The sequence below is a fragment of the Mus musculus genome, chromosome 17 (assembly GCF_000001635.26).
Source record: "Mus musculus strain C57BL/6J chromosome 17, GRCm38.p6 C57BL/6J".
Lineage (NCBI taxonomy): Eukaryota > Metazoa > Chordata > Mammalia > Rodentia > Muridae > Mus > Mus musculus.
Window position 1 is genome coordinate 35651662 of NC_000083.6, and position 27888 is coordinate 35679549.

At 52.0% G+C, this 27888-nt stretch overlaps 2 protein-coding genes across 9 annotated transcripts; both read right to left on the minus strand.

The window, feature by feature from the left end:
- Positions 1-3972: 3972 nt before the first annotated feature.
- Vars2 (valyl-tRNA synthetase 2, mitochondrial) lies at positions 3973-15978 on the minus strand. 5 transcript variants are annotated; one of them, XM_011246589.3, is made up of 29 exons: positions 15405-15978; positions 15183-15264; positions 14994-15094; positions 14470-14591; positions 14312-14378; positions 14125-14222; positions 13110-13191; positions 12835-12954; positions 12410-12521; positions 11801-11889; positions 11343-11433; positions 10442-10569; positions 10241-10344; positions 9914-9995; positions 9215-9291; positions 9063-9138; positions 8743-8848; positions 8553-8623; positions 8341-8466; positions 8139-8243; positions 7991-8059; positions 7814-7892; positions 7601-7728; positions 7366-7518; positions 6471-6677; positions 5546-5657; positions 5289-5464; positions 5075-5197; positions 3973-4991 (listed from the first exon to the last, which is right to left on the minus strand). In XM_011246589.3, exons 4-29 carry the CDS (start codon positions 14553-14555, stop codon positions 4896-4898), a joined length of 2763 nt encoding a protein of 920 aa, XP_011244891.1. In that variant the 5' UTR covers positions 14556-14591; positions 14994-15094; positions 15183-15264; positions 15405-15978; the 3' UTR covers positions 3973-4895. The 5 variants fall into 5 exon arrangements, 3 of the variants coding, with proteins under 3 accessions (XP_011244891.1, NP_780346.3, XP_030105896.1); NM_175137.4 differs by having other exon boundaries at positions 15412-15931; XR_003952175.1 differs by having other exon boundaries at positions 3995-4991; positions 9063-9116; positions 15412-15978.
- An 88-nt stretch (positions 15979-16066) lies between these two features.
- Gtf2h4 (general transcription factor II H, polypeptide 4) lies at positions 16067-22089 on the minus strand. 4 transcript variants are annotated; one of them, NM_010364.4, is made up of 14 exons: positions 21895-22082; positions 21025-21167; positions 20332-20436; positions 19565-19696; positions 19205-19301; positions 18996-19084; positions 18704-18815; positions 18529-18597; positions 18287-18370; positions 17968-18100; positions 17648-17778; positions 16949-16996; positions 16767-16845; positions 16067-16341 (listed from the first exon to the last, which is right to left on the minus strand). In NM_010364.4, the coding sequence occupies exons 2-14, from the start codon at positions 21162-21164 to the stop codon at positions 16169-16171; spliced, it is 1392 nt and encodes a 463-aa protein (NP_034494.1). In that variant the 5' UTR covers positions 21165-21167; positions 21895-22082; the 3' UTR covers positions 16067-16168. The 4 variants fall into 4 exon arrangements, with proteins under 4 accessions (NP_034494.1, XP_006523732.1, XP_006523731.1 ...); XM_006523669.3 differs by having other exon boundaries at positions 16069-16341; positions 21873-22089; XM_006523668.3 differs by having other exon boundaries at positions 16069-16341; positions 21854-22089.
- Between the last annotated feature and the right edge of the window lie 5799 nt (positions 22090-27888).

Here is a 27888-nt window from a genome sequence, read left to right on the forward strand (position 1 = left end):
AGTTATCACAGAGAAAGGAGCTTCACTTGAGGAAATGCCTCCATGAGATCCAACTGTAAGGCATTTCCTCAATTAATGATCAAGGGGGAAAGGCCCCTTGTGGGTGGGACCATCTCTGGGCTGGTAGTCTTGGGTTCTATAAGAGAGCAGGCTGAGCAAGCCAGGGGAAGCAAGCCAGTAAAGAACATCCCTCCATGGCCTCTGCATCAGCTCCTGCTTCCTGACCTGCTTGAGTTCCAGTCCTGACTTCCTTGGTGATGAACAGCAGTATGGAAGTGTAAGCCGAATAAACCCTTTCCTCCCCAACTTGTTTCTTGGTCATGATGTTTGTGCAGGAATAGAAACCCTGACTAAGACAGTGAGACCCAGTGTCAAAAAGCAAATTATCTTGGCTTCTCATTGAGTAAATCTTGTAAGCTAGACCTGACAGACCCCTTGGGAATGTTGAGATGAGTGTTCTTGTCCTTCCCAGTCCCCACCCAGATATCATCACCCCCATATAAGAGCCGACTCCCTTGGAAGTTCATGCCACTCCAGCAGGGAGCTTCTCTGAAGATGAGAAAGCATAGAAAAGAGGGAAGCAGAAGGAGAAGTTTGCCTTGCCTCTCTCTTCTTTCTAACTGTCCTGGAGCACGGAGCATCAGGGAGAGGTAAGTGACCACAGGTCCTCAGTGGACCCCAGCACTCTATTGCTTGTCCTTGGCCTGTACCAGCAGGGAGGGGCCCCATGGGTCAGGTGTGCAGACCACAGATGTGCTGGAGGCCGAGGCTTGAGGGTTTTTGCTTCAGCCCAGCTTGAATGGCTTTATGGGGTTATCAGGGTGCAGTTTCCAGGCTAATTTCCTAGTGTAGTACAGTGGTTAATTTGGAGTGAATGCCTTGGTGTTCACCATAGCTCTGTGTGAGAGACAGGGAGAGAGTTAGAGAGACATCGTAGACAAGGAAAATAGAAAGCCGTCTGCCTGAGATAGGTGCGCCTTGTTCGCAGAAGACATTTCTAGAAATAGCAGGAAGGTGTAGGGGCGGGGCTTCTAAACAGGCCAATAGGTGAACAAGGAAGACCCAGGGACCCTGTGTAATACCCAAGCCAGCTTCCTGTTAGGGACATCCTCCTTGGGGCTGTTCCTTTTCTGGTTCTACAGTTTGGTCTTTTCTCCCGGATGTTCCGTTCTCCAGGGGACACATTCAGCAGTCCTTAGGTGACCAGCAACACCCCATTATATTTTATGGGACTTCTTGTCCACGATTTGAGACTTCTATCCAAGGAAATATACTTAACTGAAAAATTGGCAGAAGGACTCAGAAGTAGCGCTCTTTTGGCTCTCCAACAGCCCCTTCCGAGCAAGGGGACACCCTGATCAAGTTTAGCTGATGGGAGCCCCAGTCAGTTCCACTCCCACTAGGAGTAAGGAGCTCTTGTGACCGGACTGAGGTTTCTCTCTTGAGAACCAGAGTGGAGCATTAAGCCACCAGTCCCAAGCAGAAAGAACAAACCAGACAACCAAAGCACTGGGGAGGAAGGGTGGGAGAAGCAGACTCACTCACTACACCCAAGAAAGGGCCTTGGAGCAGGTTCTTAGCTTCCTTTGTCTGGTTCTCTGCCCTGGAGCTATGAACTGCTGAGGGTAGGCAGCTGAAGGTGGGCTGTGTGGGGGCAGGGAAGAGTTGCTTAGCTTTATGTGCGCATGTGTGCTTCCATTCACCTGCAGCCAGAGGCATCAGCCCTAGTTATGGCAATTGTGAGCCACCTGACCTGGGTGCTGGGACTGGAACTGGAACTTGGGTTCTCTGAAGAGCTGAGCCATCTCTTCAGCCCCTCGTTGCTGGTTCCTAAGCTACTGTAGCTTAGGAAAATCCAAAGTAGTCTCGAAGTTTTCTGATATGGAGGGAAGTGCTGCCAAGCTTGCTTTGAGTTGGAGGTGGAAGGAGCCTGAAAAGTCTATTGGAGGCTGCTAGAGGCGAGCAGGGTCAGTGGACAAATGACCTCTCCTCCCATAGCCCTTCCTCTAACTCAGGATCTCCAGACTCCAGGCACTCCTACCCCTACCCTCTTGTGTGTGCGGAGTTCTCCCCTGGCTTGGCTGAGGAAGCATAAAAGAGCATATGGGACTGTGGGTGGGGCTATGGTGGGGCTCCAGGGTTGAAGGCTTGTCTAGACCTGTACAAGGCCCTGGGTTCTATCTGCAGCCTGAGTTTGCAGGAGCCCTGGGTTAAGTGCTGGACAAGCTGATGCCAGTAGCTTTTAGGCTCCCTGCTTTCGGAGGGAGGGGCTGGAGTTGAGTGGTCCACTGGGTCTTCACAGCTCTTTCCACTCAGCATCTCCATGCCTATTTTTCTCTCTCTTTTTTTTTTTCATCTTTGCTGTGTGGTTTCATTTCTGCCCCATTGTTTTTAGTTGCCAGTTGCTATGACACAAATAAGCAGAGGAGAAAAGAGCCTTCTACATCCTCTGGATCACAGGCACCTGTGGTAAATAATTCACCCTGAGTGCTGGCTTGCTTTCAGATTATAAATTCTAGGGGGGGGGGGGGAGTTTAAATGGAACCTCTACTCCCGTTTTGGTTTTTGAGTGGTGGATTTTATATAGGCAAGGGAATTCATTAATCTGAATAACTCCCCCCCCCCTTTCTTTCTTGGTCCTAATAAGAAAGGAGAAGACACAGGTACCCATACCAGGGCAGTAAGATCTCCAAGGGTGCTCTGGAGCTCCAGTATCTTGTTTACAGATGGGCATCATTGGCAGAGGCTCCTCTACACTGTGTCCTTACTCATGGAGATCTCTCTGATCGTGGGTCTAAGAAAGGAACACCTGGTGTCTTCTGCATAAGGACCTGATTTCAATATAAACTGGCAGAGAGCCCCCCCCCCCAAAAAAAAAGGGACCCCCTGGTGGGAAGTATCAGTACGTAAAAACAAACAAGCTAGTCAGAGGCTGAGCAGATCTTGGCATGAGTTGAGAGGTAGGTGGGCTGATTCCTTGTTGGTGAAGTTGGATGAACTGTTGCAGGTTTACCAAGCACTTCTGTTTCTGCTAGGGCTTGTCAATAAAGAAGGCACTTTCAGGGCAGCCCCCAGAAGCAATAGGGCATCTTGGGGTAGCAGGGACTACTCACTCCTGCAGGGTCGGGAGAACAAGGGGTTAGCGCTTGGGCTTTGAAGTCTGATGGTTGTGCACATGCATCATGGTCTTCCTGGGTCCCAGTCCAGCTTCCAGTGGTTAAAGTAGGGATGTAGTTGTTAGTGTGACTACCCTATTCACCACTACTTTTCTACCTCAGACAGACCCTTCAGCCTGCCTCTGGCCTGGTCACTATGGTCAGGGCAGCTTTGGGGTTGGGAGATGTTACTATCCTAGTGGCCAAGAGTGTGTCCTTACAGTGTCCATAACATCCTGCTAGCCTAGAGGCTGTTGACTACTCCTCCCAGTTAACTCTGCCCCACCAGGTACAAGGCCTTTTTAAGGGTCCACTCCTTAGTTTTCTGTCTTAAAGCCTTGGTCTCATGGCAACAGCCAGTTTCTCTTGCTAAGTGGGCAGAGCGGGCGGCAAACGTACTAGGCTGGATGCAAGTCCAGCATGTGTCTGGAACCTTGCCTGGCAGAGTCTAAAAAGACCCACGAACTGTGTGTAATCTGCTTTACCAACACTAGTCTCAGGTGTGGAGCTTGAATAATCAGTTGTCTCCCCCAAAAGGTCTCCAAACCTGCTCTTCTGGGGACCAAACAGGAAACGGGCACCAGAGGTGACCCTGCAGGACAGAGGATGGCGGTCAGCTCTTGCTGATACTGGGGTGGTAGGCCAGGCTTGTAAAGTTTCATAGGCCTGGTTAAGAGCTATGCACATCTTAGCTGGAAACCTGGCTTCTAAAGAATGCCTGCCTGCCTTTGCAGCTATGCTGGCCATGTGATGATGCTTTCCAACAAGACAGAAGTAGTTAGTGTTAGGGAAGTCCAACGCTTCACGAGACCCCATGTTTCTTTCAATGCTAACCTCTGTAATCACAGACGTCTTTATTACTGCAGGCTCGAGTGGCAGGCAGCCAGTAACCAGCACAGTTCACCATACCACTCGCTCTTCATCTCTGGGCCTCCCCTTGCATGCTCTCCGCCCCCAATAGCCTCCTTGGTACCCGGAGTGCCAAGAATGTGCTATGTCAGCTTTTCTGAGCGTTCCTTCTAGGTGGGACATTTTCTTGCCCCTCCCCGAAGTCTTTGCTTCACTGAATCTTTCTAAGATTGACCTGGCCCCTTTGCTACCCCAGCACAGCATGGCTCCCTTTTATCCTTTTCTCCCTTGCATTTGATGGCTTTGAAACTGGCCGTCTTGCCCACTGACCCCAGAGGGAGGAAATCAGGAAGCCTTCTCTTCAGGAAGAGTGCAGACACATGGGGGCAGCTCAAGTGGACCTTGGATGTGGTCAGTGTGTCAGGGTGGCAGGGAAAAAAAGGCTGAAAGGAGGAGAGACACGGAGCCCAAACCCTGTACTTCTGCCCGAAACAGGAGCACTTGTCAAAGTCACCAGGTTTGAAACTTTGCTACTGTAACAGAAAGGCGCTGCAGCCTGAGTTGTTGATCAGCTAGGCTAAACTCCTTTTGATAAGTTGGGAAAATTACTTCCATTCTTCTTTGTGTCCAAAATGAAGCTAAATTGTGCGTGTGTTGTTAGGCAATGGAGAGGCGAGACAGTCGAGCGGGGCACAGGGCAGTAAAGGCTCACACTTGCGTGCTTGGGGTTTATCCTTTTATCTCCATCTCCTCCTCATTCTCGAATCGTGGCACTTTCCGACCTGCTCCCTCCTACAGAATGAGGAAGGTGGTCCATGTCACCTCTGAGGTCCCATTGCACCAATAGCAAGCAGGTCTGAGGAGGAATGCTCGCTGGGCTGTGAGTGGGGCTCAGAGCTCCCTGGCACTGGGAGCCTCATCCATCAGTTGCTGTAGGTAGGAGGCTGCCTGGTCCAGCTTTGACAATTCCAGATGGAGGGAGGAAATCTGGACAAGGAGAAAAGATGAGAAAGGGTGAGCTGGCCTCCCAGCCCACGCCCTGCCAGGAACTCAGGCGTCCTCAGCCTTACCCTCTGCTGCCTCTCTGCAAGACCCTCTGACATGGTCCGGTTCAACAGGTCATCAAGCTGCTTCTGTAACTTCTGCCTTCGGGCAGTGAGCCGGGGCAGCTGGCTCTGGGGGTCCACCAGGCCCTACAGAACAGGGGAGAAGTCAGACACCTGCAGCCTGGCCAGCCTCTACCCCTCCTCCTCCTCCTCGGTTCCTCCAACCCCCTCTGGTCACCTGCAGCTCCATGTAGATCTTCATGGTGTCACCCAGTGGGGTCAGGGCCCACCCTGAGGGAGCTGCTGCCCCTGGGGACAGGAATCCTACAGCCCCGCAGTGGCTCAGGATGCCCAGAGGCTCCAGAAAGGGCTGGACTAGGCCTTGTTCTCCTGGGTCCGAGCACTGCAGCAGCACTAACAGAGACAGGGACAGTGAAACAGTCAGTGTGAGCATCAGCTCTTGCCGTGCTCGCATCCACCCAGGACCAGCCTCACCTTGGGGTCGGGCTTTTGTGAGCTGGTAGGTGGCTCGGAGCGCCCGCAATGCCTGTACAACCTCTTGGACTCTGGAGAAGCAGCGCTCCAGCTCTGGCTGGCGCCAGAACTCCTGATGAAGAAACGCAGAGTCAGCAGAGAAACTGGGCATTGATGCTCCTGGCTCTACCCTCTCTCCACCTCCATCATCTCCTCAGCAGTGTGCACACTGCTCCACCTCCAGGAGCAGGGCAGCATGGGAGGTGTTGCCTAAGGGTTTATACAACCAGTGGCTAATGTCTGTACTCATCCTGAAGGTACCAACCAATCCCAACTGAGCTAGAAATATAAACGCTATCAAAACACAAAGCCCAAAATCTAGAACAATTTTACTTTGTATGGATATTCTGTAAACATGTATTCATATGTAACACACGTGTCTGCCAGATTCCCTGGAATTGGGGTTACAGACAGCTATGAGCCACCAGTATGGAACTCGAACCCAGAAGAAATTTTCTTAACTGCTGAGCCACTTTTCCAGCCCTAGACTTTCTTCTTTTCTCTTTTTGAGACCGGTCTCTCTATGCAGTCCTTGGCTGTCCTGGAACTTTAATATGTGGACTATGGGTGACCTCAAACTCACAATAATTCTTGGGGCTGAAAACAGCAATTCAGTGACACAGCATCAAAAACAGTAGGGCTGGGCACGGTGACACAGGCCTTAATCCTAGCACTTACTTGGGAGGCAGAGTAGGTGGGATGGGTCCAGGACAGCCAGGGTTACACAGCAAAGTGGGGATGGGGAAGCGGCTCAGCGGGTGGATACTCACCTGGCAAGCAGGGCCACCTGAGCTGGGATCCCGTGTGAAAGCTCCACAGCTAACATAGTCACCACCTCAGCCCTCAGGAGGCCGCCCTGCTTCCCGGACCCCTGCCCATGACTCACCAGGCTGCGGGTGCTGGGGTAGGGGGCCACACAGATGCTGGGGGCAAGGGGGCCGCCTGGCCTGGGGGGCAGCCTCTGCCACAGCTCCTCGGCCAGGAAGGGCATCAGCGGGGCAAGGAGGCGTAGACCCACGTCTGCACAGGAAAACAGGACCTGAGGGGGTCCTGGGGGACGGGGCACGCTCGACAACACTGGCTTCACTGCTTCCTAAGGAGAGAGCTGGCAGATAACACAACAGCCACACTACATCCTGAGTTGGGGTACATGCTAAGTTACTGACACCGTGCTAGACACCATGCTAGCCCCGGACCCGCGTGTGAACAGGCCCAGTGATCCCCAAACAGTGGGAGAGGAAGGGGGCAGTGTTTTTGTCTGCAGTGCCAGGGACAGAACCCAGAGCCTTTGAGCACCCTGCCCAGACAGGTCCACCAAGGAGCCATGCTCGCTGCCCTGGAACAACGCTGAGACGTGGGGTATCAGCGCCACAGCTGCCCCTGCCTATCCTGAATGACCCTGAGTGGGAAACTGAGGTGGACAAGTCAGGTTAGTGACTGTCACGGACACTGCTTAAAGACCCTCGCCTGAAACCACCACACTGATCCCCCACCCCCCACCCCTACCCCCAGTGTATAGCTACTCATTTTAAATGCAGCAGCGATTGGGGCTGAGGAAACCCCACTGCCCTCATTCCCTGACAGGTTTCTAGACTCTTCCAGCTTTCTTCCTCACTAGGACAGGCTGGCAACAGCTCTGGGCTATATACTACAGAGCCCCAGTCAGGGAGGGAGGAACATGCTTTCCCTGATGAGGGGGCACTGGGTGTACCCACAGAGCTCTGGACCACCACCACCACTCAGTTCCAGGACACACCACCCGGCTGGGCCCCACCACTCACCAGGTAGACATCACAGAGATTGTGGAGCCAGAAATGATACAGGGTGTGGGTGACAAGCGAAAGCTCCCGACTCAGGAAGCCTCTCTCACATTCGCTGGCTGCAAAGGCCAGGCGGCTTAGAATCCAGGCATCCATGGGAGAGGAGGGGGTTACCTGCCAGCAGGAGGGCATGAGGACCTGGATAGCTGGACCCCCTGTCCCTGCCACCCCTCCGGGCTTGCTGCTGTCCTCACACCTCCTCTGCTGGTTGGGGCACGAAGTTATCCCCCAGGGCACGGAGGACAAAGCGCAGGGCATTCCAGAGCTTGTTGCAGAAATGGCGGTAGTTCAGGACCTCAGAGACAGACAGGTGCAGGTCGCCCCCTTGGGGGGAGAGAACAAGGAGTCCATCCTCAGTCAGTGGAGCTGTCCACAGATACCCTCTGCCACGCCACACACCGAGGCTTACCCAGGATTCCATGGGAGCACAGTGCAAATCTCAGGGCATCCGTCCCACACTCAGGGATCCCGTAAGGAAAGTCCTTTTTCTGCAGCCAAAGGAAGAGAGGTGTGGCCAGTGCCATGGAGGCTGAGGAGGAAGCTGGCAGTCAAGTCAAGAGGCCAGGACAAAGGCCACAGGTCTCACCTGTGCTGCGGCTGCAACGGCGAGCTCTCCAGGGTCCAAGTTACCGTCTCTCAGCTTGGCCTGCAGCACCTGGACAAGAGACGGGTCAGACTCCCTCCCTGTGCTCTCCACAGACCTTGTCATCTCCAGCTAAAGCCTCTGTTCTTACCTGCAGCTCCTGCCCGCTAATGATGTCCCGTGGGTCTAGCACGTTCCCCAGGGACTTGCTCATCTTCCGGCCCTGCCTGTCCCGAACCATGGAGTGAAGAAGCACCTGCAGACACGGAGGCGTCAGCGGGAAGGACTTAGGCCTGCGGCTTCTGCGCTCAGTGAGCTAGGGTGACTCTGGGACAGGCGTCTGAGTACATTACCTTGCTGAAGGGGAGCTGCCCAGTGAGCTGGGTCCCCAGCATGACCATGCGGCCCACCCAGAACATCAGCAGGTCACTACCCGTTTCCAAGAGGGTGAGGGGGTAGAAGTGAGCAAGGTCTGGCGTCTAGGATGAGATAAGCAGTAAGGGGCAGGTCTGCCACATCCAGTCGCTGCCCACCTGTGTCATGCCCACCTTCCAACCCACGTCACCTCTCGCGGCCAACCCAGGGCAGAAAAGGGGAAAAGAGCCGAAGAGAACCAAGTGTCCAGGACGTCAGGGTCTGGAGACAAAAGAGGGAAGTGCGCGGCTGGAGCCCTAGTGCCTGAGGCCTCCAGGCCCTGCTGCCCATCCCACCCCGATTCCAGCAGCCCCCAAAGATCTGCCCTGCCGGCTTCTCACCCCTCTCCAGGGTCAGCTCTGCCTCTGGTCTCCCTGTCCGTTTTGCTGCTACCGCTCTGGCCTCAGCCTCTGACCGTCCGACCACCCAACATTCCTTCCTGTCATCCTGAAAAAATTGAGGAGAGAGAAGCAGAGGACGGGTGTGAGACTCTCGGTTTTCACACTGTCTCCTGAGTGATGAGTAGCAGACTCCTCTAGAGGAAAGAAAATGACACTCATGGGAACTGTCACACACTAGGTTCCACACAGAGCCCCCTGCCAGGTCTCTATCTGACCCTGACTGAGGCTCTCTCTACCACATTCAGTTGGTTCTCACTGACCTCTGCATTCTCCCCGATGACCCGGTAGGCTGGAATCTGATGGCCCCACCACAGCTGCCGGGAGACACACCAGTCCCTGTCAAAGAGGACACCGCTGACACCTCGACCTGACCGCAGGGTCCCCCTCCCACCTTCATGGAAGGCCTCCTTACCCAATGTGGGCAAACCAGTGTTGCCAGCTCTTCTGGTGGAAGGAGGGCCAGAGCTCCAGAGCCCCTGACTCCACAGCCTGTTAAAAAAGGTGGTGGATGCCCTTAATCCCAGACAGAGGTGGGAGGAGCCCTGTGAGTTCCAGGTCAGCCAGGACTACACAGTGAGGCCCTGTCTCAAAACCAACCAAACAAAAAACCTCAGAAGGGTGGCCAGTGAGACAGCCTAGCAAGCAAAGAGCTTGGCTCACACAGTGACAGCCTGAGTTCATCTTGTCTTCACATAGCACACACACAATTAAATAGTTTTAAAGTTTTAAAACTTCTGCATGTATGTATACTATTTGTGTACACATATGATGTATGCACACACAAGTATGGAGGTCATAGGACAACTTGGGGACTTGGCTCTCTCCTCCCACCATTCGGGTTTGGGGGATGTCCCAAGGCTAAGCTTAGCAGCTAGTGCCTTCACCTGCTAAGCCATCTCCTTTTCTCCCCCCAAAACATCAAAAACCTCAGAAGGGACCTTGCATGCTGTGCAAGAAGATTCTGGGCTAGAACAAGGGAAGAGGCCAGCCCTCCAGGCCCCTAGCCCGTCGCTACCAGAGCCCTTATGACAGGAGCTCTCCTCTCTGAGCTGTATCACACTTCTCAGAAGCTCCCACTCGAGGCCCAGTCCCTCCCCATACGGGGCCTTGCCTTGGCAGCTAGGTCCCCCATTTCCTGGCAGCGGACAAACCACTGGCTCTTCAGCAGGTACTCCACCACGTCCCCGGAACGGCTGCAAGGACAGCAAGTGAGAGGCCCTGTGCACTTAGGAACAGCTGGACAAAGTCTCACAGAAGCCCAGCCTGGTGGCACCCTTTATATTATGATCCCACACTTGACAGGCCAGGGTGGGTCACAGGACCCCAACTCAAACAGAGCCTACACTCTGGTCAGGGTACTGAGCCCATCCTGCTGTCCCTCGTAAGCTTCGTCCATTTCTCTTGGGATGAGCCTAAGGAAGGATTAAGATGGGGATACCTGCAGATGGGCAGTACCATGGGGTGCTCCTGTAGGCCCCGGAATAGGCCCTGCTCCCTCAGTGTGCACATGATCTTTTCCCGGGCCACAAATCGATGAAGGCCCTGGGGGAACGTGACAATATCAGAGGCTTCAGACTAGATGGGGAGGCAGGGCAGAGGGCACCTATAGGAGACAGGGTACCACCAAGGCTCCACCTACCTGCAGCCAGTCTCCACAGAGGGATGTCATGGTCCCATCCTCTGCAATGACACTCAGTGGGGTCAGGCCATGCCGGGTCCCTATCTCAGCATCTATTGGACTGTGAGCAGGAGTCACCTTCACTGCCCCTGGGGGAAACAGCTGCTCTGAGACTGGCACTAACCTTGGCTTTGGGATTTAAGAAACACTACATCTCATGCCTCATCTCCTCCTGCCTCCATCATCCCCACATCCCACCCTCATCCCCTCTTGCCTCCATCATCCCCACATCCCACCCTCATCCCCTCCTGCCTCCATCATCCCCACATCCCACCCTCATCCCCTCCTACCTCCATCATCCCCACATCCCACCCTCATGCCCTCCTGCCTCCATCATCCCCACATCCCACCCTCATCCCCTCCTGCCTCCATCATCCCCACATCCCACCCTCATCCCCTCCTGCCTCCATCATCCCCACATCCCACCCTCATCCCCTCCTGCCTCCATCATCCCCACATCCCACCCTCATCCCCTCCTGCCTCCATCATCCCCACATCCCACCCTCATCCCCTCTTGCCTCCATCATCCCCACATCCCACCCTCATCCCCTCCTGCCTCCATCATCCCCACATCCCACCCTCATCCCCTCCTGCCTCCATCATCCCCACATCCCACCCTCATCCCCTCCTGCCTCCATCATCCCCACATCCCACCCTCATCCCCTCCTGCCTCCATCATCCCCACATCCCACCCTCATCCCCTCTTGCCTCCATCATCCCCACATCCCACCCTCATCCCCTCCTGCCTCCATCATCCCCACATCCCACCCTCATCCCCTCCTGCCTCCATCATCCCCACCCCCAGCTCTCATGTTCTCCTCCTGTTCCTTTCCCTCCCTCCCTGGACCCGACTTCCACACACCTGTGCCCACATGTGGCTGAACAGTGGTGTCTGTGATGAGGGGGAGAAGCTGTCCTGTCAAAGGATGACGGAGCTGTCGCCCATGTAAATGCTAGAGGGAAGGTGAGCCATTAGGAACAGGCAGGAGTATAGGACAGAGGGTTTGGGCCATGAGAACCCTAGAGCAAGAGGGTAGAGATCACAAGGCAGGAGTTAGAGCAAGACCTAGCATCAGACTTCTGAGTGAGCCAAGAAGCAGTCCCTGGACAATCCCTCACTGCTATCACTGTGAAGGCAGCCATAGGAAGCATAAGCCAATTAGTGTGGCTGATACCCAGAAGGGCAGCAGCTGCATTTGGTCTGGAGGCCATGGTTAGTGAGAGCCGCCGCAGAGCTGAGGGGGGGTCTCAGAAGGAGCGTCTAACAAGAAAGGGGGCACTGTAGGGTGGGAGGGCCTGGTGCAGGCACACCCTACTCACCGTGTATCTCGGGTCATCTGGATGAACGGCCACAGCCACATCTCCAGGCAGGGTCTCTGGCCTGGTGGTTCCCACCACAATCTCTGTGTCTGGAGACAAGCATTCAAGCACTGAGGTCAGCCATCACCCCTTGCCCTCTCTCCCACACAGGGGAAGTAAGTAAGAGCTGGAGCAGGAAGGAGGAGGGGAGGGGGGAGGGGGAGCAGCCTGCCTCCTTCTCTGCTCTGAACTATCAGGAGTGCAGGTAACTAACAAACTACACTTTAGAACTAATCTTCTGCATTGTTTTACTAAGACAGGGCCTCATGTAGCTGTGGCTGGCTTGGAACTTACTATGTAGACCAGGCGAGCCTTGAACTTGGAATCCTCCCACTTCTGCCCCCAAAGGCTGTGATCTCAGGTACACTTGTCACTAGCTCAGAACTGATCTCTTAGTGGAAGACCTCACAGAGTCACACTAGGTTCCCAATGAAGAGGACCTCGTACCTTTTCTTCCCCTCCAGAATAAGTACCCACAACAGTGCAAACCTACCAGGGGCCCCGGAAACCTCACAGACTTGAGAAAACGGGAAGCAAGGGGAAGAGGGCAACTTTCAGGACCACACTCACCAGGCTCTCCATCCACAGGGAAAGCAACAGAAGCAAGGAGCCCAAAAGACACAGGGGTTGGGCATCCGGGCAGCTGCAGCACCGTGCGGCCAGGCAGAGGCCGGCTTTCCACCTGGAGGGTTGAGGAGGCAGGAAAGAGAAGTCTCTCTGTGGTGCTCACATCCAGGGCTCCTTACAGCTCTCCACCCTGCTTCCGTGCCCTCCCACCCACAGTAAAGTCACGGAGCTCACTCCCATGGCAGACCGCTCTGCTGAGCACAGCGGGAACTCTGTGGCTCTTCCACTGTCCCCACAGGTCACATGCCACCCTCTGATTGGCACGTGGAGAAGCAGAGTGATTGGAGCTTGAGAAAAATCAAATACAGACACCTGTGGCGGCCGCAAGGACCTCACTCCGTCAATCTGTCTTTCTTCCTCTCCCTCACCTCAATGTCTGAGATGGCCGATCGCAAAGTACATGACCAGTTGACAAGCTGGCGGTTCCGGTACAACAATCCCGAGTTGTAGAGTCGCACGAAAGCTTCCGTCACAGCTGCTGAGGAGCCCTGGAACGATCTGAATGTCCATACCTGACGTCCTCCCTCCCTCTGCTGAACTCAGGGATTCCCTCATCCCTCTACCAACACTTCCCACACTGGTCTTTAGCACACATACACCCCCCCACCCGCCCAAACCCACAGGGTCTGTGGCATGAACTCACGGCATCCATGGTGAAACACTCTCGATCCCAGTCCAGAGAGGCACCCAGAGCACACAGCTGTTCATAGATCTCCCCTCCTTTCCTGCACCAGAGATTTCTATCAGTAAATATGACCAGAGCACCTCCCAGCACTAACCATAGGTGCTCGCCAATGCCAGGTACCGGAGGAAATAAAGTGCGCATAGAGCTGACCCCGCTGATGGAGATAGAACCACACACCTGGGGTGGGGCGTCCTATGGCTTTAAAAGATACAGAAAGGTCTCTGCAGGGTTATCTAAACCTTTGGCTTCTCTGAGACACACAGGATGGATGGCTATTTTAGGCTACAACCAGTAGTGTCTAAGCTGTAGCCCACTGGTTGGAGGCACATACATGCACATACATACATGCATTCGTTTTGCATAACACCGTAACAGGTCATTGCCATGTACAAAGTTTACATTTGAGAATTATGTAGTAAAGCAAAAAGTCCTCAAAAGGTTTTAAGTTTACAATTCACAGCTACACTGGGATGCAAGAGGCCCATGGGCCAAGGCCTGTACACACCTATCGGGAGCAGCCACTTTGTGAAAAATGTGTGTGTGTGTGAGAGAGAGAGAAAGAGAGAGAGAAAATGAGAGAGAAAGAGAGAGAGAAGCACATGACCACCACAGACATAGGAAGGCCCAGGGGCATGGGAGAGGTGATGAAGTCCAAAGGAAAATAAGACAAGGAGGTTAAATAAACCACACATTTGTATATATCCATCCATATACACATAAATGTGTGCATCCTAACATGAGCATAGGACACACAAGTGTGCATCCCAACACAAGCATAGTACACACGTGTGTGCATTCTAACATGAGCACAGTATACAGACAAATGTGCACATTGTGACACACACGCACACACACACACTCTTGGCTCAGACATCATTCCCTCTGCTCCGAGACAGTGAAGCACAAGGCCAGAAAAACCAAATGCTACAAGTCAGAAGTAGTGCTGACAATCCCACTGGCCCTGCCCTCGTACTCATGTTTCCACTGCCACACGGCCCTGAGGAAGTCTTCCCGGCTCAGCTCATGTCTCCGCACCCTCTGCTCCTTCCATAGCTGCTTCTCCACCATGGCCTGAAATGGGATCAGGTGTAAATGAAAGCTAGTCAGGCTTCACATAAAGACGGCACTTTCAACCAAGCAGAGGGGGGCACAAGACCCACCTGTGTAGCAATTCCTGCGTGATCAGACCCGGGGATCCACAGCACGCGATCCCCACGCATCCGGTGCCTGCCACAGAAACACCATGGGGACTCTGAGCTCACTGATCCTCACTTCCAGCCTTCCCTTCGGGAACTGCAGTGGCCCCACCGCCTCTCACCAGCGCACAAGTGCGTCCTGGATCGCCACTGTGAGTGCATGGCCAATGTGCAGGGAGCCGGTGACATTGGGAGGTGGGATACACATGGAAAAGGTCTCCCCTGTAGCTTGGGGCAGCCTTGCCTGGAAGGAATGAGGAAGTCAGAGGCGAGGGAGAACTAGTTGTTGCTGTTGCCTAGGGGAACAGCACCCTCTGGTGCCTTGGGGCAAAAAGAACTTCAAGAAGGCCAGGTGTAGTGGCACACGTGTGAAAAGGCAGAGGAAGGCAGATCTCTGAGTTTGAGGCCAGCCTCGTCTACAGAGTTCCAGGACGGCCAGGACTACGTGGAGAAACAGTGTCTCAAATTTATTATTATTATTATTATTATTATTATTATTATTGAAATCCAACACGGGGGAGGCAAAAAGAAAACCAGGGGCCGAAAGAAATAAACATCAACTGTGAAGTTAGCCTGTGCCCACCAAGTTCAAGGGCCACTCACTCTGTCTTAAGGACCTCATAGAAGCCCTCTGCCGCGCACTGACCTGATACTCTGGTTTGAAGAAGCCCTCTCGCACCCACCACTGGTACCAGGCCGCTTCAACATACTGGGGACTGTAAGCAGGAGGCAGGGGCCCAGAAACATCTGTGGAAGCAGAACAGAGATCCACTACTGAACTGCATGTTAGCAGACCAAAGAGCAACAACATCGCAAAACACACCCTACACTTTACCTTTCTTTTCACCTGGCCCGGTGGGGATTTCATACAATACTACCTCCTTGTGACTCCAGGCCTTAGTGGGCACTGCAGGTATCTGCAGGGAGGAAACAGGGTGTGTGTGTGTGTTGCGGAGTGGGGGTGGAGGCTGCAATCCCCAATACACCACAGTCATCTGGATCCCTGCGCCAGTCTCTTTCAGCCCCTTCCCAAGTCTTGGGAGACCCAAGGACTGACCCCTGACCTTGCTCTTCTCAGCTAGCCCAGCCTCCAGGGCCGCCTGTTTCTCGCGCAGGCGCTTCTGTTTGGCTTCACGGTTCCTCCGAGAGACAGGGGAGCCGTGGGGCTCCGGCTGTGTACAAAGTGCCTGGGGCCTGGAAAGACCCCATGAGGGCCTCAGCCCCCAGAGCGGTGGCCGGAAAGAGGCCAGAGGCAAATGAGGCATCGGGAGTGTTTGGGAAGGGATGGAGGTCTGCTCACTACGAGGCCATGGGATGCAGGAGGTCGCAACCCTTCACTCCCATCCGCAGGACCCTCTCTCACTCTACGTCCTTCCGCCTAGGGGCGGAGCGCACGGTGTGGACAGCACTCTGGAATCACTGAAACCAGGGCGTCCAGAGAAGGCGGGAGCTCTGCCCGTCACCGGGCACTGACGCGGACACGAAGGTTGGGGTTCGGAAGCCTGGGACCACCCCCACCCCCGCAACCTCGGCCATGCGCCTCTAACTCGAACGTCCCGGCGAACTCAGAGCCGATAGGTGCATGGCGAGGTGCGCGCGCATGCGTGGGCGGGGACACGCAGGCGCATGCGTAAAAGACTCTCGCTCCTCCGGCTTTCTGGCTAGAAGCGGGTATCACTGCGTTGGGTAGGGAAACGCCGGCAGACGTCTGAAGCCGCGTAGATTTTTTTCCATAATTTTATTAAACAAGAAATATCCCGGTGTGTAAACAAAATACATCTGAGTTGGAAAGCTGCCCGCCCGGGGCTGGACCTGGCCGGCTCAGGAGCTGTGCTTCTGCCGCTTCCAGAAGCGCTTGACGTCGCTGTGCCCTGCCGGCGTCACCACCATCAGCCGCTTGGCCGAGTTCTCGAACACAAGCACGCCCAGCTCCCGCGCGTGGGCCAGCAGCAGTTCAAAGTCCACTTGCGACAGGAACTGGTTATACAGGACGCCTGGGGTCGGGTGGGACAGGCAGGAGGTGAGGGGCTGCAGTGGTCTCTGCCCCTCCAAGCAGCATGCAGGCAGGGGCTGCAGGCCACAGTTCTTAGGACTAATTCTCTACGGATAGTCGACTGTTCAACTTTAACACCTGTGGCATCCAGACACTCGAAAAGACAGCAGAATCCACAAGAAAAGCCACGCAAACCCACCTAAAGAGAAGACTGAATTACCCTGCCTCTTATCCCCTCACCTAGCTTAATTCAAACTGCACTGATTTGGGACATATTTCCTGCTACTAATATACCAAAATAAAAGATCAGTCTTCCTCTCCTTCCCTTTTGAGAAACAAATACGAAATGCACAAAACTTTTGCGTGAAATTGCTGGCCTTACCTCTTTAGCCAATGATTGAGATTAGGTCAGCGGAAGCCACTCACCTTCAGTGAACCGGAGTCTGTCCCTTTCCAGCTCCCACAGCCGAATCTGGTCTGTTATGGTGGGGGGCAGCACAGGATTCTGCAGGACAAGGGTGAGGCTATAGGACCTGGCTTCTCATCCATCCTCTCGCGGCTAGGTGCCCAGGCTGCCAGCCCCCCTGAGTCTTGGTACCCAGTCATACCTGTTTGAGCATCACTGGATGTGCCCTTGTCCTTAGGAAATGGATTATCTAGGAAAACACAAGAATGTAGAAAATCGGGCTGGCGAGATGGCTCAGTGGGTAAGAGCACTGACAGCTCTTCAGAAGATCCCGAGTTCAAATCCCAGCAACCACATGGTGGTTCACAACCACTGTAATGAGATCTGACGCTCTCTTCTGGTGCGTACTTATGTATAATAAAACTTTAAAAAAGAAGAATGTAGAAAGTCATCTGAGCTAATGTCACTGAAACAGCATCTCTGTTCTCCTAGCCACAAGCCTGACAAGACCCAGGCCTGTTCTACTGTTACTTTCAGGTGCACCTCCTGCGAGTCCCTCTATGATGCATCTGTTCTCTCCATAGTCTTGCCTTGTTTTTCTTTCTTTAAGATGGCAGTAGCAACCATATCTCAGCAGGCTCTAAGCTAAGCATCTTAACATCTAGTCTTCCAGCACCCCTGGACTGCTGTTTACTGGGAGCAGAGTAAGGCTCGCAAAGACAAGGCAGCCGTGAACTGTGGAGTGAGACAGATTCAGAGCTAGACCGTCTCACTCCATGACCTTCCAGGTTACCCCGGTGACTCGCCACCTCCCCTGACAGACCTGAGGCTGTGACAGGAATACCTTGGCCCCCAGGATGAGCACAGCCCCTCTCCCGACCTCTACTCCAAGTAGGGATACCTGCTGAGCTGTGATGCCACTAGCAATGGCCTGCTGCACACTCTCCCGGGTCACTTGTGCCACCACCATGTTGGGGAATCGATAGAGCATTTCGGAGAAAAGGGCAATGAGAGCGATCTGCAGTTCCGACTCTGCCCCAGGGATAGAGGAGGAGGAGTGAGGAGGCTGCCCAGCCCTGCCTTCCTCCAGCCCCACCCTCAAGTGTAGGAATAAATACTAGGGAGCTACATAAACCACCCAGGAAACACGGTCCTAACTGGATTTTTTCCTGTGTCCTTCCCCTCTGCATTCCCTACCCACTCACCCCCACACAGACCCACCGGTATAGGCGTACAGTCGGTAATTAGTTTCCACGACAATGAAGCCTGGCTGGTGCACAGTGCCCCCAGCCCCAGAGACACCAGATGAGAGGTTGATGGCCAGGCGTGTGGGGTAGTAACGCCGGGACTTCCTCTGGAAGAACACAGGGCAAGATGGGGTCCTCTTTCTGGTAACCACCCTCCTGTGAAACCTCCTCCCTCAAATGACCCAAGTACTCAGTCCTAGCTACTAGTACTAGTACCCAAGTACTAGTCCTAGTCTTGCAGCTGCACCCCAGCACCCGACTCTCCTAGAGGCCAGGTGGCTGGGTGTACATACCTTCCTCTGGAAAACAAGCCCGAACTCACGCAGGTGTTGCAGGAAGTTCAACAAAGAGTCACTCATCCCCTCCACAGAGTAGTCCTGGGGAAGAGATGGCCAGCTGGGGGCTATGACACGTCCACCGGTCACTACCCAGCCTATGTGCCCTCCTTGCTTTGCCTTCTCGGGGGGTTCTGTGGTCACTGCCGTTTTCCTCCATAACCTCTCCTCACCTCCCTGCCCTCCAGCCCCCTACTGACCTTGCCAAGAGTGGAGAAGCTGAGCTGGAAAAGGAAGGAGAGAATCTCCACCAGATCCATGCCCCGGCTCTGGGAAGGAAGCGGCAGAGCGGCAGGAGGTGAGACAGGAAGAGGGAGTGAGGGAGTTACTCAGCGGGACAGGAGCACGCCATCCGTCCGAGGCCCTGGCTCTTACCTGGGCTGTCTGCAGATACTGCAGCATGAAGTACCAGAGCTGGGCAGGCGTGTCCAGTAGCAGGAACTGGAAGCCAGCGGAAGTGATGCAGGGTGGCTCTCCAGGTTCAGTGCTAGACACAGAGCGGGCTGATGGTGGCAGCTTGCAAAGGCTGCACTGAGTCCATCTTACACACACTTAGGCCCCTCCTCTCAGCCAGCTCTCTCCAGTTCCTCCTAACCCCAGACACCCATTTTATATGAGACCCAAGGAGATGGCCGAGCGGAGAGCTGCCGTGCTCTGCCCTCCTTACCTTTTCATAAGCCCGGCCTGGCTGAGGAGCTGAGCCAGGTCTTGGCTGACAGCTGCACTGGGGGAGCCCACCATGAAGTGCAAGACCACCTAGAGACGAAAAGGGTCAGGAGCCTGGGGTCTCGAGGGTTACAGGGAACCGGAGCACAGTGGAGGCCGGTTCCTCGGCTCCCAGGGGGAACGGGCGCACAGCAGAGGCACACTCCTCACCTCCCAGCGCTCCTCAGCATACTTGTCCAGTGAGGGGACGTCCCGGGCATGCTTGTCTGGTCCCAGCTGACTTGTGTCATCAGACCAGGCCTTGCCCCTGTGGCCAGGATACACAGGAGTAAGGAACCCTGTCTGCTTCCTGCATCCCTAGGTCTTTACCCTCATCCCAAGGGCTACAAGAAAAGGACATTTTCTGCACCCTACATCCACACCTGGTCCAATGTATTCTTGAAGGAGCATTCCAAGGGGTGGGGGTGGGGATGGGGAGAGGCTCTGGGGAGGCCTCTCAGGAGATTCTCCCCCACCAGTGTAATAAGCAGTTCCCCTTGCCTAGCTCAGGAAGGGAGGGAAATGACGTACCCACCCAGAAGGGCAATTCGGAGGTTCTGGCGGAAGACGGGGTTCAAGATGAGGCCTTGGAGTCCACCAGGGAGCAGCTGGGTATGCCAGATACGGAGGCCACTCAGCAGCCCCGTACTTTCCTCCTGAGCCCTGGACAGAAGCAGAGTTGAGTGGGGTATCACCAATAGCAAGGAGACCTCCAGGGAGCTTCATCTATCTCCTCTGAACGGGAGGCCCTTGGAACAGTGTCGCAGGGCGAAGCTGTGTTTCTCACCTCAGATACCTGCACTGCAATGCTAAGGAGAACCTAGTTCGTTTTGATTGTTGTTGGTTTCTCTGTTTTGTTTTCTAAGTCAATTCTTTTTTTTTTTTTTTTCCTTTTCATTTGTTTTGTTTCAGGAAGGGTCCTATGAAGCCTGGGACAGCCTCAAACTTACAATACATCAAACTTACGATATAATCCTTGAATCTCTGGTTCCCTATCTCTACCTATCAACTTGGGGTTGGGGGAGTGCGGGGGCGGCTTTTTCCCCTTTGTCTTTTTGTTTGTTTGTTTGTTTTGTTCTAGTTAGCATACAGCTAAAGAGACACAACTCTCCACAGTGGAAACCTCTGCAGGTGTATTCTGGAGGGTTTTCCTTGTGTAGGGCAGGCTCTGTTGAAAGGCCCACATCTGATTCCCCTAGCTCCTCTGTGTGTGCACCCTGCAAGTGTTCCAAACAAAAGTCCTTTGAGAAATGTGGCTGTTGGGAAGCTCGAAGCAGCTGCGCCCGCCCGGGACTCACTTGCTGAACTCCTTCTTCACCCACAGGGCCACCGCAGCCTGTGGTAGCGGCTGCTCCAGAAAGAGCATCCTCATGACCCAGTTCTTAGCCAAAGAGGGGAGCTCCCTGTAAGGTTCAGAGGCCAAATGTTATCAGAAGCCACCTCACACCTGCATCTCTGCCCTCATCTGCCTGTGGTTTAAAAAAAACAAACATCCCAACTGCTCAGAGAGGCAGAGAAAGCACCCAGCTGACCTTTTTTTCTCCAATGACATCCCAGAAAGAAAAAGCTCCCTCTCCGAGAATTCTCCACACTGTCTTAAATTCCCTTCAACTCAACGTTGCTAATTTCTGTTTACTTGGTTGCTCCATCTCTTGACCTACGGTTGACATTAGCCCTTGGCTAAAAAAAAGGTGTGTGCTTAGGGCTGAGCCACAATAACAAGGTTTTTCTGGTTCATAATCTTGGAGTTCACTATGTGATCAAATACCCTGCAACCTCTGTCTCTCAAACGTCTCATGCCATCTCCCACGTCCTTAGCAGTCCCACTGTCCCCACAACCTCTTTCTGGTTTGGACTGACACACTTTGGAGTAATGTCTAACACCCTGGTACTCACGCTGGGCTAATAAGCCTCTCCCCGTGCTAACTAATTTCAGTCTGCAGGCCCCATTACATTCTCCAAACATCCCCTTTGCTCTGAAGGCTCCTCACCTGAAGACAGCCAGACAAGTGGCAGGGTGCCCATACAATCGGTCCAGCACCCCAGGGCTCAGGCCTCCTAAGAACTCCTGGAGATTCCTGCATTGTAGGTGTGCTCGGTTCAGTCCACCCCTCGCCGGGGTGATCTCCATCACCTGAGAGGGACAAATGTCAGAACTCCCACATGACCCAGGCCTATATCACTGACTCCAGATCTATTAGGTTCACTTTCTGTACTTTCCTGTCTGATGCCACTTATCACCTATTCCTCCCAAACCCCTCGTGTCCTGCTTCTTTTCTTCATTATGCAGCTCACAATGGCCTTGAATTTGCTATGGAGCCAAGGATGGATTTGAACCCCTGATCCATCTGCCTTTACTTCCCAAGTGGCCACCAGGCTTTTCATCCCATATCTGCCCTTGAAGTTCAGCCTTTGTTCAGTCTCCAGGAGGTGGAATTAGTCTCATTTTTGTGTATGGTCCTGAGGATCAAATCCAGATCCTCACCGGTGTGGACTGAATTACTTATCGTTTCATACTTGCGAGTGTTTTGCATATCAATGACATCTCAAGTTCACCTAAGCATTGACAAAGATACTTATTTGAGCCCAGGCTTCTCTCTCTTGTCCACCCTCCTGGTCAGATCAGTCCAAATGGGTCAAATCCTTAGCTCTCATCTGGGGACACGGCTATAAACTGCCTCATGCTTACCAACCTAAATCCCTTTCTATCCCTTTCCCTCCAGCCAGCCTTACCCCTCTCACTGAGACCCACGCCTCTGAGCTCCTCACATCTCCCCGACTTTCCTTTCACTCCGCTTCTCGCTCAACTCTCTCCCTTACCCTTCTCAAACCCCCTCACCACTCGGCTCCCCCTCGCGCACCCCGGGTCACCAGCCGTCGCCTAATCAGTGCTAATGTCTCGCATTGGCTCCTGGAAATAAAGGATGAGAATTCTAAAAGGTGGGAGAACCACGAAGAACTTCACAGACAGGACCCAGTCAATAAGCAGTCCAAAGAGAAGGGAGAGCAGAGAAATGTGTCAAGAGTAAAGGGGGTTAGAATAGGCAATGCACTCGCCTGTCGCAAGGCATCTTGGGAATTGTAGTCCTCTTCTAGCCTACATTGGAGACTATGAGTCAGGCTCTGACTACAAATCCCTAAAGGCACCGCAAGAAGGCCGGCCGAGAAAAGGTGGCTTTTCATTGGGATTCCCTAGAAACATCCGAAGTCAGACCTTTTGATTCCGCGCCTCTCTCCCCTATACAGCAAGGTGAATCTCTTGTCAGATCAGGAGGAGGCAGCAAACCTGGAGGAGCTCCGGGGCCTCCTATCGGAGACGTACTAAAGCAGCTTAGTGGTGTTATGTTAGATGTAGAGACCTCAAACTGGGTTTCTTTCTTTCTTTCTTTCTTTCTTTCTTTCTTTCTTCCTTCTTCTTATTTTTTTTTTAGGTTTTTCGAGACAGGGTTTCTCTGTATAGCTCTGGCTGTCCTGGAACTCACTTTGTAGACCAGGCTAGCCTCGAACTCAGAACTCCGCCTGCCTCTGCCTCCCGAGTGCTGGGATTAAAGGCGTGCGCCACCACACCCGGCGACAAACTGGGTTTCTTGACCTCTGTTGTTCCTCACGAAACTGAGATAATGATCAGTGCAGAACATCTTCACATGACGTGGATCAACACAATTGCCCTCATTTGGAGCTCAATCAATCAAAATGTCTATGTGAAGTCAGATTCCCTGGAACTGGAATTACATACAGCAGTGAGCTGTTATGTTAGTGCTAGGAATTGAACTTGGGCCCTTTGGAAGGACAGCCATCTCTCCACCATCCTCCCACCTGCTCACTCAATCTTAATCTCTTCCAACTCCCTGGGGAGTTAGAAGATTACATTGCAATTTTTAAGAGAAAGCTATCATTTGCCCTGATTTGATTTATGAATTTATCCTAGGCAAGACAAGGGAAAGGGAAAATGACATCAACTAAGGTCATCTGTAGGGTCTCCAATTCTTATGGGGGCAAATTCTGTTATTCTTACATCACAGGCTATCAAGCTCAACAAGAATAAGAGATCTGAGCCGGGTGTGGTGGCGCACGCCTTTAATCCCAGCACTTGGGAGGCAGAGGCAGGCAGATTTCTGACTTCCAGGCCAGCCTGGTCTACAAAGTGAGTTCCAGGACAGCCAGGACTATACGGAGAAACCCTGTCTCGAAAAAAACCAAAAACAAACAAACAAACAAACAAACAAACAAAAACAGAATAAGAGATCTGCACAAGAAAGTCCCAGTACCGAGATGAGAAACACATTTACCAAGGGCAAAAATGGTAAGGCCATGTAAGGACTTGATTATGCTTTACTATGTATTTTAAGGAAAATCACTGGCTGGTGAGATGGCTCAGTGGGTAAAGGCTTTGCTATGTTGTGACCTGAAGAGAGGGGGAGAGATATCCAACTTCCATGCCCATGCCATGGCGATGTGAATCCCAGCCTTCACCGTCCTGCACTCACATACCATAATAATAAAAGTCATCTTTTAAAAATTAGAGTAGTCTGACGTTATCTTGGTTGTAATATTAGAATAAACCTTTAACCATATCCTGACCTAGGCCCTATATTGGAACACCAGCCCCTCCCCCTCACTGCCGTTACCAAGCTCTCAGCCGAGGCCGGTCAGTATCTAAAGATAAAATGGCCTTTTCTCCAGGAGGGAGAAATTGAAGGCTTGCACATAGCCCCAGAATCGGCATTTAACTTCCCATTCCTCAAACCTCCTATATAAACCCAAGTACCCCCCTCCTTTTGGCAGATGCTACTTTAACGCTGTGTCTGAAAAAAACCGTCCGGTCAGTTGAAGTCAGTCTCCATTTTCCTTTCTGCCCCCTGTCCCTTTAAGCTGCTTCAGAAATCTAACAGAAATAAAATGCCTGTAACTCCAGCTCCAGGGGGAGGGATCCAATGCCCTCTTCTGGCCTCTGTAGCACCTGGACACATCTGTGCATATACATAACTTAAAAATAATAATCTTCTTTAAGAAGAAAAGAAGCTAAAAGAACAAAAGCAACTGATTAAAGAAACAACCAGCCGGGTGTGGTGGCACACACCTTTAATCCCAGCACTCGGGAGGCAGAGGCAGGCAGATATCTGAGTTCAAGGCCAGCCTGGTCTACAAAGTGAGTTCCAGGACAGCCAGGGCTACACAGAGAAACCCTGTCTCGAAAAAACAAAAAACAAAAACAAAAAGGAAACAATCAAATCTCAGCAGGAAAGAAAAAAAAAGGCTGAATGTGGCATGTGGGCCTGCAATCCTGCCTGCAGTGGGAGATAGGCAGAGGCTGGAGATTGGGAGTGGTGGTGGAGGAGTCCTTCAATCCCAGTACTTAGGAGGCAGAGGCAAGCAGATTTCTGTAAATTCAAGGTCAGGCTGCTATCCAATATAGAGAGTTGCAGGACAGCATAAAGAGACCCTGCCTCAAAACACAAAACAAAAAAACCAGGCAGGCCATAAACCAGTTTATACAAACCATTTTAACTCGATTATCTTTGGACTCAGCAAAACCACCATTTGAACTGTATCATCTGCCAGGCAGTGGTGGCGCACGCCTTTAATCCTAGCACTTGGGAGGCAGAGGCAGGAGGATTTCTGAGTTCGAGACCAGTCTGGTCTACAGAGTGAGTTCCAGGACAGCCAGGGCTGTACAGAGAAACCCTGTCTCAAAAAACCAAAAAAAAAAAAAAAGAAAAAGAAAAAGAACTGTATCATCCAAGTGTGGGAAGCCACATGTGCCGTTGCTGAGTGGCACTGACTACTGCTGGCCACCATGCATAAGATTGGACAAACAACCAATGTGTACATATGCAGTAAAGTTTTTTGCAAAAACACTGCCTGGCCCAGGCATGATAATGAGGTTCTGTAAGGTACTGAGAGTATAACCAATCAGATGTGAGACATGCAAATGAGGTATGATAATGAGGCTCAGTGAGGTACTGAGAGAGAGTAGCCAATCAGATGAGGAACATGCAAATGAGGCTTAGTGCATAACCAATCAGGGTATGAGACACGCCTCTCCTAGGCCTATAAAAGCAGCACCAGCTCTGGGCAAAAAGTCTTTTCGCCTCTGCAATCAAGCTCTCCCAATAAACGTGTGCAGAAGGATCCTGTTGCAGCGTCGTTCTTGCTGGTCGAGTCGAGCGCGCGCAAGATCCAAGCAGAGTGTGTCAGCACATGCCTTTAATCTGAAGACTCATGAAGCAGAAGCAGGGGGATTTCTGTGAGTTCATGGCCCACCTGGTCTACAAAAGCAAGTTCCAACACAGCCACTGCTGTTTTACAGGGAAACCCTGTCTTGATATTGTATCATCCTGAAACTCTAACTCATAGAGTAAATGCAGATTTACCCATCAAAGATGTTTCCTGGGCTGGAGAGATGGCTCAGCGGTTAAGAGCACTGATTTCTCTTCCAGAGGTCCTGAGTTCAATTCTCAGCAACCACATGGTGGCTCATAACCATCTGTAATGGGGACCCAATGCCCTCTTCTGGTGTGTCTGAAGACAGTTACAGTGTACTCACATTAAATAAACAAATAAACCTTAAAAAAAAAAAAAAAGAAGAAGAAGATGTTTCCTGAAGTCAATGGGAACAGTTCACAGGTCTGTTTAATAAACAGGGGTTGGTTTTTTTGTTTGTTTGTTTGTTTTTTTTTTTTTTTTGGTTTTTCAAGACAGGGTTTCTCTGTATAGCCCTGGCTGTCCTGGAACTCACTTTGTAGACCAGGCTGGCCTCAAACTCAGAAATCCGCCTGCCTCTGCCTCCCGAGTGCTGGGATTAAAGGCCTGCGCCACCACGCCCGGCCAGAGGTTGGTTTAATAAAACACGAATCATCCTAACAATGTGGAACACTGGGCACCCCTGAGAAAGAAGGGGTGTATACTAGCCTTGAACTGCACATGACCCATCAGCAGAGAGAAAAATGCAAATTACACAGTAGCTTAAACAGCTCATAAGAAGCTTTGACATCAAACGGAAAGGTCCCCTAGTTGGCTTAGTGATAGAAGCATTGGCTATCCAGGTGTGAGGATCAGGGTTTGGCTCTCCAGCACGCACATAAAGTGTTGGGTGGGGATAATCACTCCCCTGTAGGGGAAACTATGCATATCAGAATGACTGGGAGACCCTGCCACGATGAATAAGCTGAAAGCTGTGGGGGCTTCAACTTGACTTTGCTTGGCAGGATCCAACAGAGGGAGCAGCGTTGTCTAATAGAGCGACACGGCTCAGGCTGGGATCTTGGAGACAACCGTGAAGAAACAGCCTTACGAGGCACCTGGTCATAAATCTTCCTAGCGCTGGCAGGTATCTAATAAACAGGCCACTGCCTACCAGCCTCAGTCTTTCCTGCCTGTGCTACTCATAACCTAACAGTTTTCCTCTCTCTGTAATGGGAGCGGTTTGTATGTTGTATTATTAAATAGAACAATTATAATATTTGCTACATAGCAGATTCTCAGTAAAACATTACCAATTATTTCTATAATTTTTATTATTTTTTATTTCTTGGTACGTTTGTTTGTTTGTTTGTTTGTTTGTTTGTTTGAGGTTTTTGAGACAGGGTCCCATGCTGTAGCCCAGGTCAGCCTTGAATCAGCATAGCTGAGGATGACTTTAAAAGCATGATCTTCATCCGGGCAGTGGCGGTGCACGCCTTTAATCCCAGCACTGAGCAGGCAGAGGCCAGCCTGAACTACAGAGCAAGCTCCAGGATGGCCAGTGCTACACAGAGAAACCCTGTGAAAAACCACACCAAACCAAACCAAATCTGATCTTGCTGCCTGGTCTCCTGTCCTAGGATTACAGGTGCACACCACCACACCCAGCCCTAACTTCCACTTCTTCTTTTAAATTATTATCTTTAAATTAATTTATTTTAACTTTTACTTCTTTAGTCTTTTTGCTTATTTTTTTATTTTATTTTAAATTAGTTATTTACGTATATGAGTACACTCTAGCTGTCTTCAGACACACCAGAAGAGGGCATCGGATCCCATTACAGATGGTTGTGAGCCACCATGTGGTTGCTGGGAGTTGAACTCAGGACCTCTGGAAGGGCAGTCAGTGCTCTTAACCCTGAGCCATCTCTCCAACATGTATTTTTATTTTATATATGAATATTTTGTCTGTAGGTATATATATGAACTACGTAATTGGTGCCTAAGGAAGTCAAACCACCCACCTCCCCCCAGACCTGGAGTAATGAATGGATGGTTGTGAGCTGCCACATCAGTGTTGGGAACCGAACCTGGGTCCTCTTGAAAAGCAGCCAATGTGCTCTTAACCACTGAGCAATCTCTCCAGCCCATGGCTTTTTAAATTCCATCGATACTTTTATGTTAGCCTTTTAGACATTTGATGTCTTTTTTCCCCCAATGATCTGAGCCCTGTGTTCCAAAAATTAGCCATTTTGCAGCTTATAATCCAATAGTCAAAGAAACATATTGGTTTTTTTTGTTTGTTTGTTTTTCGAGACAGAGTTTTTCTGTGTAGCCCTGGCTGTCCTGGAACTCACTTTGTAGACCAGGCTGGCCTCAAACTCAGAAATCCGCCTGCCTCTGCCTCCCAAGCGCCGGGATTAAAGGCGTGCACCACCACGCTCGGCTCAAAGAAACATATTGTAAAGACACATACCCAAAACATGTGAAATTGCACATATAACTGAGCAAAGCAGAGATTGCTGGGCTGAAGAGCATCACTGGGGTTTGGCCTGACCAGAGGAGACTGATGAAGGGCTAGCAGCAGCTAACAAAGCAGACCCCAGGGAATACTATTGCAGGGGACAAAACCATGCTACAAAGGCCATACATATGCCAGGAAGGTCTGCGGC

Coding starts and splice junctions, on each gene's coding strand:
- Gtf2h4 (NM_010364.4), bottom strand. CDS start 21,164: ATGGAGATCACCCCGGCGAGGGGTGGACTGAACCGAGCACACCTACAA. Junction 19,302..19,564: donor CGAATTGCCCTTCTGGGTGG/GTACGTCATTTC, acceptor TCCTGGCCACAG/GGGCAAGGCCTGGTCTGATG. Junction 18,598..18,703: donor AGTATCTGCAGACAGCCCAG/GTAAGAGCCAGG, acceptor CTTCCTTCCCAG/AGCCGGGGCATGGATCTGGT.
- Vars2 (NM_175137.4), bottom strand. CDS start 15,612: ATGCCTCATTTGCCTCTGGCCTCTTTCCGGCCACCGCTCTGGGGGCTG. Junction 11,434..11,800: donor CAGATGACCCGAGATACACG/GTGAGTAGGGTG, acceptor CCTTCCCTCTAG/CATTTACATGGGCGACAGCT. Junction 5,658..6,470: donor ACCCCAGCACCCGCAGCCTG/GTGAGTCATGGG, acceptor TTTCTTCATCAG/GAGTTCTGGCGCCAGCCAGA.